We start from the raw sequence: 15,897 nt of genomic DNA on the forward strand, positions 1-15,897 counted from the left end.
ACACAGTCACACAGTCACAGTCACACTCACATACAGAGATACACACAGTCACACAGTCACAGTCACACTCACATACAGAGATACACACAGTCACACAGTCACAGTCACACTCACATACAGAGATACACACAGTCACACAGACACAGACACACTCACATACAGAGATACACACAGTCGCAGACACACTCAGACACAGAGATACACACAGTCACAGACACACTCACATACAGAGATACACACAGTCACACAGACACAGACACACTCACATACAGAGATACACACAGTCGCAGACACACTCAGACACAGAGATACACACAGTCACAGACACACTCACATACAGAGAAACACACAGTCGCAGACACACTCAGACACAGAGATACACATAGTCACAGACACACTCACATACAGAGATACACACAGTCACACAGACACAGACACACTCACATACAGAGATACACACAGTCGCAGACACACTCAGACACAGAGATACACACAGTCACAGACACACTCACATACAGAGATACACACAGTCACACAGTCACAGTCACACTCACATACAGAGATACACACAGTCACACAGACACAGACACACTCACATACAGAGATACACACAGTCGCAGACACACTCACATACAGAGATACTTTCAGGGATGGAAAGAAGAGATTGTAAAGCAGCACCATGAAACCTCATTGAAAAGTTCTGTCTCTGGGTGTTTACAAGCCTACGTTCGCACTTCCTAAACCTATTGCTATTATGTCTCCTTTGGTGACACTACAAATAAATTAAGGAGTTGTAGGTTATTTTTCGCCCACGTTAGCTTTTTTCAGCCAGCACTGCATGAGATTGCGTCATTTGGGGTTATAGAGCCCTTACAGTACACGTTTCCTGCAACCAACTCTTTCAGATTGCGTGACAGAGTTTCAGCTCACTGGGAGAGAGTTCCACTCTGACTGCTTCTGCCTGCTTCAAACACATGGACAGGACCAGCTGGGAGCCTGTGCATTGAAGAGAGAAGAGAGATCATAGTAACACCAGCCTGCATCTTCAAAAACGGTGACTAAAATTCCCTTTATTTAACTGCAAGCTAAAGATTTATCTTGTGTTACTGCTCAATGAGATGCTGCATTATTGCTATACTTACCTTTGAAATCATAATTTGTGAATTAATCGTAACATCAGAACAAAAATTACTGGAGAATTCAGAGAAAGGGATGGTCGATGGTCAAGAGAACTGGCTTTTGTTTGACTCATATGTGTCTAGGATGGATAATGCAAGGTCTACCTGGGCTGGGGCTGATTGCATTGGGTATGGTCCTGCTTGGGTTAGATTGCATTACTTTTAGTAAGATGAGAATCAGAATCAGGTCTTAATATCCTTGCCATCAGGAAGAAGGCACAGGAGCCTCAGAATTCTCATCATCAGGGTCAAAAACTATTACTACCCTGTCAACCATCAGGCTCCTGACCCTGGAACACATCTTGAAAGCGGATATCTTCGGTCAAGTTCATTTTGACCATCATTGAAATGTTCCCACAACCAATGGACTCACTTTCAAGGGCTCTTCACCTCATGTTCTCGATATTTACTGCTTATTTATTTATGATTATGATTTCTTCTTTTAGTATTTGCACAGTTTGTTGTCTTCTGCACTCTGGTTGAATGACCAATTTGGGCAGTCTTTCATTAACTCCGTTATAGTTATTATACTATAGATTTATTGAGTATATCCAGAGGAAAATGAATTTCAGGGTTGTACATGGTGACCCATATGTATTTTGATAACAAATTTACTTTGAGCTTTGAATATGCTCCCTTCTCATTACTGCCATCAACAGGTTGAAACAGGTACATTTAATATCAGAGAAATGTATACAATATACATCCTGAAATGCTTTTTCAGGAAGGAGTCCTTCTTCATCTTCCTGAACTCCATGAAGTACAGGCTCAGAAACGTCAAGTGTTAACCATTCATTAAGTCTCTCGTCCCTGGGATCATTCTTGTGAACTTTCTCTGGCCTCTTGCCAGCACCGGCACATTTAATGCAGACAAGTGCGAGGTTTTGCATTTCGGTAGACCCAACCAGGGTGGGTCTTACACAGTGAACGGCAGGGCACTGAGGAGTGTGGTAGAACAAAGGGATCTGGGAATACAGGCCCATAATTCATTGAAAATGGCATCAGAGGTAGATCGGGTCATAAAGAAACTTTTTGGCCCATTGGCCTTCATAAATCAATATATTGAGTACAGGAGATGGGACGTTATGTTGAAGTTGTGTAAGACATTGGTGAGCCCTAATTAGGTGTATTCTTGAAGTTTTGGTCACCTACCTACAAGAAAGACGTAAACAAGTTTGAAAGAGTACAGAGAACATTTACAATGATGTTGCCAGGTCTGAAGGACCTGAGTTATAAGGAAAGATTGAATAGTTTAGGACTTTATTCCTTGGAATGTAGAAGATTGAGAGGAGGTTTGATAGAGGTATGCAAAATTATGAGGGGTATAGACAGGGTAAATGCAAGCAGGCTTTTCCCATGTAGGTTGGGTAGGAACTACAACCGGAGGTCATGAATAAGGGTGAAAGGTGGGAGTTTAAGGGGAACATGAAAGGAAACTTTTTCACTCAAAGAGTTGTGAGAGTGTGGAATGAGCTGTCAGCACAAGTGGTGCATGCGAGCTCGATTTCAACGTTTAGGAGAAGTTTGGAAAGGTACATGGAAGGGAGGGGTATGGGGGGGCAATGACCTCAGTGCACATCGATGGCAATAGGCAGTTTAAATGGTTCAGCACAGACTAGACAGGCTGAAGGGCCTATTTCTGTGCTATACTTTTTTATGACGCCATGACTATCTTTTCCTAGATACGGGGTCAGAATTCCAAATGCAGTCTGCCCAGAGCCTCAGCAGGGCATCCTTCCTTTCATCTCCGAGCTTTCTCAAAATAAATGCTAACAGTGCACTTGCAATTCTCACTATCAAATCAATCTACAAGTCAATCTTGAAGGAATCCAGAACTAAGAATACCAATTATCTCTGCACTTCACATTTCTGAATTCTTACCTTATTTAGACTAAAAACACGCAGTGGTAACTTTATTAGTTACCTCCTGTGCTTAATAAAGAGGCCACTCAGCATTGTTTGTGGTCTTGGCTGCTGTAATCAAAGTTTAAAATGTGCATTCAGATGCATTACTGTTGTAACTCATGGATATTTGAGTTACTGTCACCTTCCTGTCAGATTGGACTAGACTAGCCAATGATTTCTCTCATCAATGAGTCACTTTCGCCCACAGAACTGCCGCTCAGAAGATTTTTTTTATCTCACCTTTCTTTGTAACTCTAGGGTCTGTTGTGCGTGAAGATCCAAGAAGGTTAGCAGTTTTTGAGATACTCAAACCACCCTGTCTGTCACCAACAGCCGTTCCACAGTCAAAGTCACTTAGATGACATTTCTTCCCCATTCTGATGTTTGGTCTGAATAACAACTGAACCTCTTGACCATGTCTGCGTGCTTTTATGCATCGAGTTGCTGCCACCTGATTGGCTGATTAGGTATTTGCATTAATGAGGGGTACAGGTGTAGCTAGTAAAGTGGCTGCTGAGGGTAGATCCCCCCTCCACTTCCTACCACGGTGTTTGACCTTACACTTCCCAATGGTTTCAGCTGGATGTTGCTTCATTAGCTTGGGCTCAGCTTGATCCAGAGGAGAAGAATCTTATTTCTAGACCATTATTGTGAAGGATTAACAGTTAGAGGCATCAAGCCCACCTGCTAACCTCCTGTTTAAGAGTCATAGAAGACATCGGCACAGAAACAGGCCCTTCAGCCCATCTGGTCCATGCTGGCCCATTTAAACTGCCTAGTCCCATCGACCTGCACTGGGACCATAGCCCTCCGTACCCCTACCATCCATGTACCTATCCAAACGTCTCTTAAGCGTTGAAATCAATAGTGCATCCACCACTTGTTCTGGCAACTCGTTCCACACTCTCACCACCCTCTGAGTGAAGAAGTTTCCCCTCATGTTCCCCTCAAACTTTTCACCTCTCACCCTACACCATGACCTCTGGTTGTAGTCCCACTAAACCTCAGTGGAAAAAGCCTGCTTGCATTTACCCTGTCTATACCCCTCAGAATTTTGTATACCCTTCAAATCTCTTCTCAGTCTTCTACGCTCCAAGTCCTAACCTGTTCAATCTTTCCTTATAACTCAGGTCCTCCAGACCCAGCAACATCCTTGTAAATTTTCTCTGTACTCTTTCAGCCTTATTTACATCTTTCCTGTAGGTAGGTGACCAAAACTGCACACAAAACTCCAAATGAGATATGACCTTCAAACAACTTCAACGTATCATCCCATCTCCTGTCCTCAACACTTTGATTTGTGAAGGCCAATGTGCCAAAAGCTTTCTTTACGATCCGATCTACCCATGACACCCAGTTCCAATGAATGCCGTAATTAACTCCCGCAGTCCCTGAAAGGAATCCCAGATCCCAACAAGTTTCTGCATGAAAAGATTTTTCCTTATGTGACTTTGAACGTTTGATAGTTCATCACGAGGACTTGACCTTCAGCCCAGCTGACTGTGATACCAATTGAAGTAAGCTCATCTGTCCGCATATGGCCCAGGCCTCTCCACTGCTGGCGTGTTCATCTATCTAATAAATATCTCCTCAACGTTGCTCTCGTATCTGCTTGCAGCCCCTCCCCTAGCGGGTGGATTAGAGGTACCCACCTTTCCATCTGCAAAAACCGTCCCCACAAGTGGTGGTTGTCCACCAGGTCCGCCGATGACAGGAAACCCGTGCGGGAGAGTTTTTAAATAGGAAAACCATTGCCCTGGGGCAGTTCCACTTTTTCAAACTCAGAAGTCCGGGTCCAGTGGTACGAACAAGCGTCACAAATTGGGGTCTTCCTTGTTTGCAGTGGATGACCATGACGTCTTCTGTGTCTTGTCATGCCATTTGCTCCCACGGAGCATTCCAGAACTACCTTCCTGGCTGTTGGATCTCACTGTAGATGTCATCCTCCCAGTCCACCAGGGCTGACTTCATATGCAAGGACGGACATGTCCCTATCTCACCGGGGTATGAGGCTGCTGGCTACCATCACAGGTCGAAGTGGTGGGGCTGCTAGATGAAAATAGTAGAGAATAACATACTGAAATTAGTGCACACCCACTGGCCATTTTATTCGGTACACTTGTACACCTGCTGTTTAATGCAAATATCTAACTGGCCAATCATCTGGCAGCAACTCATTGCATAAAAGCATGCAGACATGGTCAAGAGGTCCAGCTGCTGTTCAGGAACGGGGGATAAATGTGATCTAAGTGGCTTTGACCCTGAAATATTCATTAGTGCCAGATGGGGTGGTGTGAGTATGTTTAGAAATTGCTGTTCTCCCAGGATTTTTGCAAATGACAGCCTAGAGTTGACAGAGAATGTGTGAAAAACTTAAAAAACATCAAGTGTAGATGAAAACACCTTGTTAATGAGAGAGGTCAGATAAAAACGGCTGGACTGGTTCAAGCTACCTAATAAAGTGGCCACTGAGTGTAGGATTATTTTAACTAGGTGCTCAATATTCTACACTGGCCATTTACAATTAATCTGCGCAGAAGCACCAAGTTCTTACAGGTTGTTATCGTCGGGGTGTAAACAGGGAAAGGCTCCCACTACCTAGTAAATGCTCAAATAGCTTCTGACAACCAAGTTTACCTCCTGGTCATCACCTGTGGTTTAGCTACTTAACCTGGCAGAACCTTTTCTACCGACAGGAGAAGGGGCAAAGGCGGTGGTGGGGAGTGGGGGGAGCCTGCTGCACGGGCAACAGCTTGCTCTCCACATCGTACTGCCCTGGCTTGTGTATCTAGACAGCCAGGATGCAATGTCCATGGTCGACCCTGACCAACAGGGGCCTCACACTGATCGGAATTCGCATGTCCTGTAGCTCCTGCCACTTCCACAGAACCACCAATCGCTGCAGAGCAGATGTAATGATGACTGCGTCCACTTTCGGTAAATTCTGACCCTTAAGCGCCCGGTCTGTTTATGGGGCCGGCGCGGGGGCTTAGCGGTCAGCCTAATGCCACCACAGCGCCAGCAGCCCCGTTTCAGTTCCTGCCACCGCCTGTAAGGAGTTTGTACGGTATGTTCTCCCCGTGACCGCAGGGATTTCCTCCCGGTGTTCCGGGTCCCTCCCACTTCCCAAAAAAGTACGGCTTAGTTGGGTGTATCTGGACGGTGTGGGTTGACTAGGCCGGAAGGGCCTGTAACTGCACTGTATCTCTAAATAAATAGATATAAGTATCCACAAGTCCCTTTACTTTAGAGAGATGATACTGTATCAACCTGTACTTCACTGGTCAGTCTCAGTGGTGCAGTCCAGCTGTCAGTTATCACTATTTGAGCAGTGGGTGCCTCCTCCCCACCAAGGAGGAGACATTTCCTGCTAACAAAGTCGATTAAACACTGTTCCTTTTATTTTTAATGGTACACATATAACTTAGACAAGGATTTATTGGCATAGACTTGAAACTCCCAGAGGATTTCTAACTTATAAAAGATTTCAAAGCTACAAAGGATTTCCAACTGCAGGTACAATTCATACAAGGTAAAAAGACACCCCAACGATTTGCAGACAACTGCGTCATCCGTCAGAGAAAGCAAAGACTGAGGAATGAATTCTAGATGTTTCTGTCAACTTGTCAATTAGAATCAGAATCGCTTTATTGCCAGTATGTGAAACATACCAGAATTGATAGTGCTCCGGTGCCAAGCATCGAACACGAGACAATATCATAACAGACAACACAACAGCAACCAACAATTTACAAGATAACAGTGCAAACAGCCATCAGCAATCAGCAATTAGCAGAACAGTCAGATGTGCAAACATCAATAATCAAACTTAAACAAGTGTGAACACATGAACAGACTCAAAAATTATCAACAGAACAGGGAGAGCAGGAAAAACCATGTAACGGATGCTGTGCAGGTACAGTTGGGGGATTACGCCTGAGTGATTTCCCCAATTCCCCAAAGATCTCCTAACAATTCCCCAATGATCTCCTAACAATTCCTAACAACTCCCTGATTCTCTCCTAACAAATCCTAACAATTCCCCAATGATCTAACAAATCCTAACAATTCCCCAATGCTCTCTTAACAATTCCCCAATGATCTCCTAACAATTCCCCAATGCTCTCCCAACAAATCCTAACAATTCCCCAATGATCTAACAAATCCTAACAATTCCCCAATGCTCTCTTAACAATTCCCCAATGATCTCCTAACAATTCCCCAATGCTCTCCCAACAAATCCTAACAATCCTAATAAAAAACGAAGTTGTCTCGGCCTGAAACGTCGACTGTACCTCTTCCTAGAGATGCTGCCTGGCCTGCTGCGTTCACCAGCAACTTTGATGTGTGTTGCTTGAATTTCCAGCATCCGCAGAATTCCTGTTGGTTGCTAACAATTCCCTAATGCTCTTCGAACAATTCCTAACAATTCCCCAATGATCACTTAACAATTCTCCAATGCTCTCCTAACAAATCCTAACAATTCCCTAATGCTCTCCTAATAATTCCTAACAATTCCCCAATGCTCTCTTAACAATTCCTAACAATTTCCTAATGATTTCCTAACAATTCCGAACTATCAACATTGCTTTCCTTTGATTAAATCATGGACCAACAAGAACCTTATTGTTCCCTTGTTTACGACAAAGAATATTGGTTAGAACTTCTAGTAGTTTCTCCCCCTACTTTTTTCTTTCTCCAAACCTCATTCGGGCTCGCCTCTTACCTCTTCTCTTCTTCTCACCTGTCCATCAGCTCCCTCAGGGTCCCCTCCTCCTTCCCTTTCTCCCATGGTCCACGCTCCTCCCCTTTCAGATTCTTTCTTCTTCAGACCTTTATCTCTTCCACCCATCACCTTTCAGCTTCTCACTTCAACCCCCTCCCCCACTCACCGACCTTCCCCCCTCACCTGGTCTCACCCATCTCCTGCTGGGTTGTACTCCCCACCCCACCCCAAACTTTTTATTCTGGTGTTTCCCCTGTTACTTTCCAGTCCTGATGGAGAATCTCGGCCTGAAACTTTGTTTATTCTTCTCCGTGGAAGCTGCCTGAGCTGCTGAGTTCCTCCAGCACTTTGTGTGCGTGTGTGTTGTCAGGCTAGAAGGTTAACTTAGTCAAAAACAGCTCTGGGACCCTTGGAAGATTATTGCTGCTGTGTTAGAAGTCTCAGGTTCACAATAAACCCTTTGGTCTTCGGAACACGAGTACTTATTAGCCAACCACAGTAACGGATTTTGTGAGCAGTGTTGTGGTATTATGGTATCTGAATACAAACAAACTATGTTTCAGCTTTGCGGTGTTCACTGTGGTGTCCTCGAGACCTACTTACGCACTACTGAAATATAGTTTGTTTGTACGCTGAAAACATTTATCTGCCTGTAGACCTACTTTCATTTTGTGGGCAGCAAAGACATCATCAGATAGCAAGAAACGTGGCCAGGGCTCAGTCTGCCACGGGTAAAGCCCTCTCCAGCGCTGAGCACATCTGCCCGGAAAGCAGGGTCCCCACCACCCAGGACACGCTCTCTTCTCCCTCCTGCAATCGGGAAGGAGGTACCGGAGCCTCAGGACCCAGACCACCAGGTTCAGGAACAGTAATTACCCCCAACCATCAGGCTTGTGAACCAGAACGGTTAACTTTCAACCTATACGCTCACTTTCAAAGGCTCTTCATCTCATGTTCTCGATATCTATTGCCTATTTATTTGTTACTTTTTGTCTTTTGTATTTGCACAAATTATTGTCTTTGGTACACTGGCTATCCACCCTGTTGGGCGTGGTCTTTCACTGACTCCATTAAAGTTCTTGGATTTACACAAGAAAACGAATCTCAGGGTTGTGTATGATGACGTATTTGTACTTTGGTAATAAATTTGCTTCGAACTTTTTGAACTTTGAATGTTGACTGCCCATTTCCCTCCACTGCCCAACCCACTGAGGTCTCCAGTAGAATACCAGATCGCTTTATTTATTTATGTGTTTGTTTGTTTATTTATTTATTGCGATACCACGCGGAATAGGTCATTCTGGCCCTTCGAGGCACACCGCCCAGCAACCCTTGATTTGGTGGCATCCGTTAGTCTCGCGAGACCATGGATCTGCGCCTGGAAAGTCTTGCTTCAGTCTGTGTTAGAGCAGCATCTGTTGTGGCTGTAGAGGCCCACACGGGAGTGACAGTCTCGGCTGCAGCGACTGCACTTGAAGACACTGTCCTCCAGTGTTGCCTTGGTGCTGTTTTTCCGACGAGTGTCCTTTTCTTCAGCAGCAAGCCTCAGCTTCTCCTCTCCTCTTTTCAGACCTCTGCGTAGTTCCAGCCTCCAGTGAGAGCGATCGCTTGCGATGTCCTCCCACCTCTCGACGTTCATGTTCAGTGACTTCATGTCTCTCTTGCAGACATCTTTGAAACGAAGATGGGGCCGCCCTTGTGCTCTCTTGCCGGAGGCCAGTTCCCCGTACAGCAGGTCTTTCGGGATCATCCTGTCTGACATGCGGTGTACGTGGCCCAGCCAGCGGAGTCGGCGTTGGTGGAGCAGGGAGAAGAGGCTGGGTATCTGGGCGCGGGCCAGGACCTCATTGTTGGTGACTCGGTCAACCCACTTGTTGTCCAGGATGCGTCTCAGGCTGCGAAGGTGGAAGGCGTTGAGACGCCACTCTTGTCTGTAGTAGAGGCTCCAGGTCTCGCTGCCGTAAAGCAGTGTGCTGAGGACACAGGCCCTGTAGACTGCAACCTTAGTGTGCGTCGTCAGCTTTCTCTTCTCCCAGACTCTCTTTGTCAGCCTGGCGAATGTTGAGGCTGCTCATCCGATCTGTCTATTGATCTCGGGGTCTAGGGAGAGGCTGTCCGTGATGGTGGAGCCAAGGTATGTAAACTCGTGAACTACCTCCAGCTCGTAGATGTTGATGGTAACGGCCGGGGGTGCTCAATGCCTTGGCCCAACCCGTTGGTTTTCTTCAGGCTGATGGTCAAGCTGAAGTCCTGGCAGGCTCTTGAGAAGCTGTCCATGAGGTGTTGCAGTTGCTCTTCAGAGTGTGTTGCCAGTGCTGCACCGTCCGCAAACAACATGTCCCTGATGAGTATTTCACGAACCTTGGTTTTTGCCCTCAGCCGGGACAGACTGAACAGCCTCCCGTCCGATTTGGTGTGGAGGTAGACGCCATTAGTTGACGTTCCAAACCCTTGAATTAACCCTGGCCTAATCCCAGGACAATTTACAATGGCCAATTAACCTGCCAACCAAAAACACAAAATACTCTGCAGATGCTGGGGTCAAATCAACAGGCACAACACGCTGGAGAAGGGGTCTCGGCCCGAAATGTTGACTGTTCCTTTCCACGGATGCTGCCACGACCTGCTGAGTTCCTAACCTGCCAACCGATACGTCTTTGGACTGTGGGAGGAAACTGGAGCACCCGGAGGAAACCCACGTGCCCGTGGGAAGTAATGTACAGAGGACGCCGGAATTGGACTCTGGAACTCTGACGCTCCCCTGAGCTGTAATAGTGTCACACTAACTGCCTCGTTACGCTGGCACGGGAATACGTGGGGACACTTGTGGGCAGCCCCCCCGCCCCCCTCGGCACACCCTTGAGTGTGCTGGTTGTTAATGCACGCTTCAACGTTGTCGTGATAAACAAATTTGAAGCTTGAGAATTGAATTCGCTTTGGCTGGTTGTTCAGTCAGCTCAACCTCCTTCTCTCTTGTTTCTTTCAGATTGGCTTCGCGATGAACTCCGCAGTAAGTCCAGGCATGAACGTGAATGAGTCAGCCAGTCCCGACCTCCCCTGCAACCAGATCTCGTGTGGAATTCAGTTTGAGGAATACAGCATTGCGTTGGCGGTAATGTACAGCATCACCTTCATTGTGAGCGTGACCATGAACTGTCTGACTCTGTGGCCAATCATCTTACAAGTCAAGCAGAGGAACACCCTTGGAATTTACCTTTTAAGCCTCGCCATTTCTGATCTCCTCTATGCTTTGACCATACCTCTCTGGGTCATCTACTACTATAATGGTCACCAGTGGAAGTTTGGATGGATTACCTGCCATCTCTCAGGATTCATCTTCTACTCCAATGTCTACATCAGCATCCTGCTTCTTTGTTGCATCTCCATAGACCGCTACCTCACCATTGTCTATCCGATGCAATCGAAGAAATTCCGCCGGCCCGGCATGGCTATAAAGGTCAGCCTCCTCATATTCCTGTCCGTCTTTGCTTTGCATCTCTTCGTCATCTTCGGGACAGTCCTCGACAAAGGGCCCGACATGGCCAACCTGACATGCTTTGAGCACATCCCGCTCATCAAGCTGGTGGCGGTCACGAACTACGGCCGGTTTTTCGTTGGGTTCCTGCTCCCGTTTCTGCTTATGATATTCTGTTACCAGCGGATCTTCAGGGAAATCAGGAAGAGCTCGACTCTTCAGAAAGAGAAAAAGGCCAAAGTAAAACAGCTCTCGATATCGGTCATCGTCATTTTCCTCGTGTGCTTTGGCCCCTATCATCTCATTCTCCTGTTTAGGTCAATTAACTTCTCTCTGATGGATTGCATTTGTCACTTTGAACGGCAGGTTCTTCTCTACTTTAGCATTTCCTTGGCCATCTCCAGCTTCAACAGTGCGTTGGACCCAATCCTTTATGTACTGGTCAGTAAAAACGCCACAAAGGACCTGAAGAAGTCTTTTGCCACTATTGGACATCGAAATTTCAGAAAGAAATCCTCAAACACTTCTCCAACTTTGATCAGCAGGGTTACGTTTTGACCTGACCATGACCACAGTGGTGGCGCGATGGGTAGAGACACTGTCTCACAGCTTCGGGGGCCCAAGGTCAAAACGACCTCCAGCACTCTGCGTGTGAAACTTCCACACTTGCCCAGTGACCGCGTGGGCTTCCTCCGATATCCCAAAGACATGTGGGTTGAAGGGGGTTGGGGGGGGGGGGTTAAAAACCACTGTAAATTATAGTGATGCTGGAGTCAATACTTTGAGTGGGTGAGTTGTAGAATGGAAAGGGGGCTTTTAATGAACGTAGAACATAGAATATTACAGCACAGTACAGACACTTCGGCCCATAATGTTTTGCTGACTGTTTAACCTACTCGAAGTTCAATCTAACCCTTCTCTCCTACATAGTCCTCCATATTGGTGGGAAAGAGGGGAAAATAGTTTGACAGACACTAGTACGTTGACATGGGTTTGGTAAGCCAGAGGACCTGTTTCCATAGGTTTGGTAGGCCAGAAGGCCTGTTTCCATGGAGTTGATACACCAGAGGGCTTGTTAGCATGGGCTTTGGTAGTCCAGAGGGCTTGTTGGCATAGGTTTGGTAGGACAGAGGGCCTGCTTTCATGGATTTGTTAGGCCAAAGGGCCTGTTTCCATGGGTTTTGTAGGCCAGAGGGCCTGTTTCCATGGGCTAGGTACACCAGAGGGCCTGTTTCTTTAGGCTTTGTGGGCAAGAGGGCCTGTTGGCATGAGTTTGCTGGGCAAGAGGGCCTGTTGGCATGAGTTTGCTGGGCAAGAGGGCCTGTTGGCATGGGTTTGGTGGGCAAGAGGGCCTGTTGGCATGGGTTTGGTGGGCAAGAGGGCCTGTTGGCATGGGTTTGGTGGGCAAGAGGGCCTGTTGGCATGAGTTTGGTGGGCAAGAGGGCCTGTTGGCATGGGTTTGGTGGGCAAGAGGGCCTGTTGGCATGGGTTTGGTGGGCCAGTGTGTGACAGAATGGTGAGGAATCCGGAAGCTTGTATTACACAGAGACATTGATCAGGAGGATTTCACTTGGTTGAAGGCTCTTATCCACAACAGGAGCCAAGGTGTGGACAGATAGGAAGGAAGTTACTACTGGACATAGTGCAGATTACAGCTGGGAATTAAGGGCAGCATGGTAGTGTGGTGGTCAGCACGGCGCTTTACAGTACCAGTGACCTGGGTTCAATTCCCACCGCTGTCTGTATGCAGTTTGTATGTTCTCCATGCAACCGCGTAGCCTTCCTCTAGGTGATCCGTTTCCCTCCCACAGTCCAAGGGTTAGCTGGTCATTGTAAATTATCCTGTGATTAGGCTAGGGTTAAACTGGGGATTGCTGGACGGCGTGGCTCGGAGTGCCGGAGGGGCATATCTCAATCAGTCAATCAATCAATAAATCAATAAATAAATAAGACAGCTGATTGGGTCCATGGATGGGGAAGGTTTAGAAGGTCGTAGTTCAAACGGCAGCCAATGGAACAGGAACGGGTATTGGACGACCTGATGAAGAGGGATAAGCTGCACTGAGGGCCTGTTTCCCAGGCTCTTTGTCTCTATGACGTACACACACGCATACGTACACGGGGGCACACACTCACACGCATATAAATATATGTCTGCACACACGTGTAGTCCACCAAAGTGTACACACATTCACACATATACAGATACAGACATCCCTACATAAAACCATAAGATACAGGAGCAGAATTAGGCCGTCTGGCCCATCGAGTCGGCTCCGCCATTTCATCATGGCTGATCCATTTTCCCTCTCAGCCCCACTCTCCTGCCTTCTCCCCATATCGCTTCATGCCCTGACCAATCAAGAATCTATCAACCTCTGCCTTAAATATACATAAAGACTTGGCCTGCAAAGCTGGCTGCGGCAAAGAATTCCACAGATTCACCACGCTCTTGCTAAAGAAATTCCTCCCCATCTCCGTTCTAAAAGGACGCCCCTCTATTCTGAGGCTGTGTCCTCTGGTCTTAGACTCTCCCACCATAGGAAACATCCTCTCCACATCCACTCAATCAAGGCCTTTCACCGTTCAATAGGTTTCAATGAGGTCACCCCTCATTCTTCTGACTTCCAGTGAATACAGGCCCAGAGCCATCAAACCCTCTTCATGTGATATACATGTACATAGATGCACACACAAGACGTCGTGCACACATAAACTCACACAAACATACACATACAGCAGATTTGCACATGCACATTTACACTACACACACATAGATAGATAGATAGATAGATATACTTTATTAATCTCGAGGGAAATTTGGTTTCGTTACAGCCGCACCAACCAAGAATAGAGCGTGAATATAGCAATACAAAACCCCCCAACAATCAAACAGCAAAATGCAAACATTTGCAGGTATACAGGGCAAGCACATACATGTGAACATACAGCACAAACATACACATCCTCACACATACTTACAGATGAACACATAGCTTTCAGCCATGAATGTTTGCAGTCAAGGCAGGCTGCTAGGTTGACAAATGATATTCAGAATCGCAATCAGGTTTAACATCACTGGAACATGTCATGAAATGTGTTCAGCTTTGGAGTTTCCCTTGTCTCTACCCACCATGCACTGGGAGGGCAGAGAATTTCACTGTCTTACACACAAAACGCTGGAGGTACTCAGCAGGTCAGGCAGCGTCTATAGAGAGGAAAGAACGTCTTGTGTGTACATGTATGGGTGTTTACGTGCACGTGCAAGTGTGTGCATGAGTGTGTTTGCACGGAGGGGATTAAATTGATGGAGGTGCATATTTAATTCCCCTCCGTAGATGCTGCCCGACCAGTTGAGTTTCTCCAGCATTTTGCATATGTTGCCCTCGATTTCCAGCACCTGCAGGATCTCTTGAGTTTAAGATTTAATCTGCCAGGATAATGAGGCAGTATTTTGAGTCCCTGATCCACGCTTCGAAGACAAGGGCCCCACCCTGGAGCAACTCGCAAAGTGCTGGAGGAGGAACTCAGCATCTATAAAAGGAAATGAGCAGTCAACATTTTCCAAAACGCTGACTGCCCATTTCCCTCCACAGAGGCTGCCTGACCCACTGAGTTCCTCCGGCAGGTTGTGCCTGTTGCTCCGGATTCCAGGCTCCGCAAACTCCGATGTCTCTCTTCACTGGATCCGCCTTGGAAACTGCTGGAGGAGCCGATATTGTCTTGAAGAGGAATACACGCAGACAAAACCAAGAACTATGACTGACATGGCGCACACATAAATCAGACCTCAAAACTGTTGAATTAAAGATTTCTTGAAAAAGTTCTGAGCTGTTTCTTTCCGTACGCTGCATTGACTTCCTCTGCTGGCTATTGAAAGCTAGTAACTAGTTATGTGAACGGAGCACTTTGTTCTGTAGTTGTAATGAAGCAAAAGCTATTCTCATTTTTCCAGCAGGAATTTTGGAGATGGAGAGAGAGAGAGAGAGAGAGAGAGAGAGAGATGTATATTTCATATGTTTATAGCCGAGGTCCTGGGATACCCAGCTGTGACTTAAGGCTGCTGCTCATTCTCAAAATATTCAGCTCTCTCTGCTGTAGTCAGGCAAAATCTCTACAACTGATATGAGTTTAGGGTCCATTAAAGAAAATACCGATTGTACCCTGCATTGTATATGTAAGAGTGCATTTAATAGTTTTACCAAATCAGACCAAACTCTTTTCAGACATATACCTGGAAAACGCTGCTCAGTAAATTATGCAGCTATTGGAACTAGTTTTAGGTTTACAGATCAACGTTTGCATTGGTAACTTGGAATCATTTGAAATATAATGAATTTTAAAATGTTTCTTTTTATTTTTTGAAGAATTATTTTACTACATTTCAAGCCTCTACTTAAATTGCATGTATATGCTTGTGTGTGTTTGTACACGTGTGTGTGCGCACGTGAGCATGTATGCGTGTGCACCTCTGTATGTAGGCGTGCGAGCAGGTGTGACATGCACGCACGTGTGTTTAAGGGTGGCCTCATGTTTGTACGTGGGTGAGCATGCAGACGTGCGTGCGGGTGTGTGCAAGACTGTGAGTGCATGTTTGTACGAGTGCACGTGTG

General features: G+C 46.3%; 1 protein-coding gene across 1 annotated transcript; it reads left to right on the top strand.

Moving 5' to 3' along the window:
* Positions 1-844: 844 nt before the first annotated feature.
* Positions 845-15,597, top strand: LOC140203769 (G-protein coupled receptor 4-like). Its single transcript, XM_072269830.1, has 2 exons — positions 845-1,054; positions 10,796-15,597. Exon 2 carries the CDS (start codon positions 10,808-10,810, stop codon positions 11,840-11,842), a length of 1,035 nt encoding a protein of 344 aa, XP_072125931.1. The 5' UTR covers positions 845-1,054; positions 10,796-10,807; the 3' UTR covers positions 11,843-15,597.
* Positions 15,598-15,897: the final 300 nt, after the last annotated feature.

This window comes from Mobula birostris, chromosome 10, assembly GCF_030028105.1.
Source record: "Mobula birostris isolate sMobBir1 chromosome 10, sMobBir1.hap1, whole genome shotgun sequence".
In the NCBI taxonomy this organism is placed as follows: Eukaryota; Metazoa; Chordata; class Chondrichthyes; order Myliobatiformes; family Myliobatidae; genus Mobula; species Mobula birostris.

What these genes read in the sequence shown, in the direction of transcription:
- LOC140203769 (XM_072269830.1), top strand. Translation starts at nt 10,808, where the DNA reads ATGAACTCCGCAGTAAGTCCAGGCATGAACGTGAATGAGTCAGCCAGT.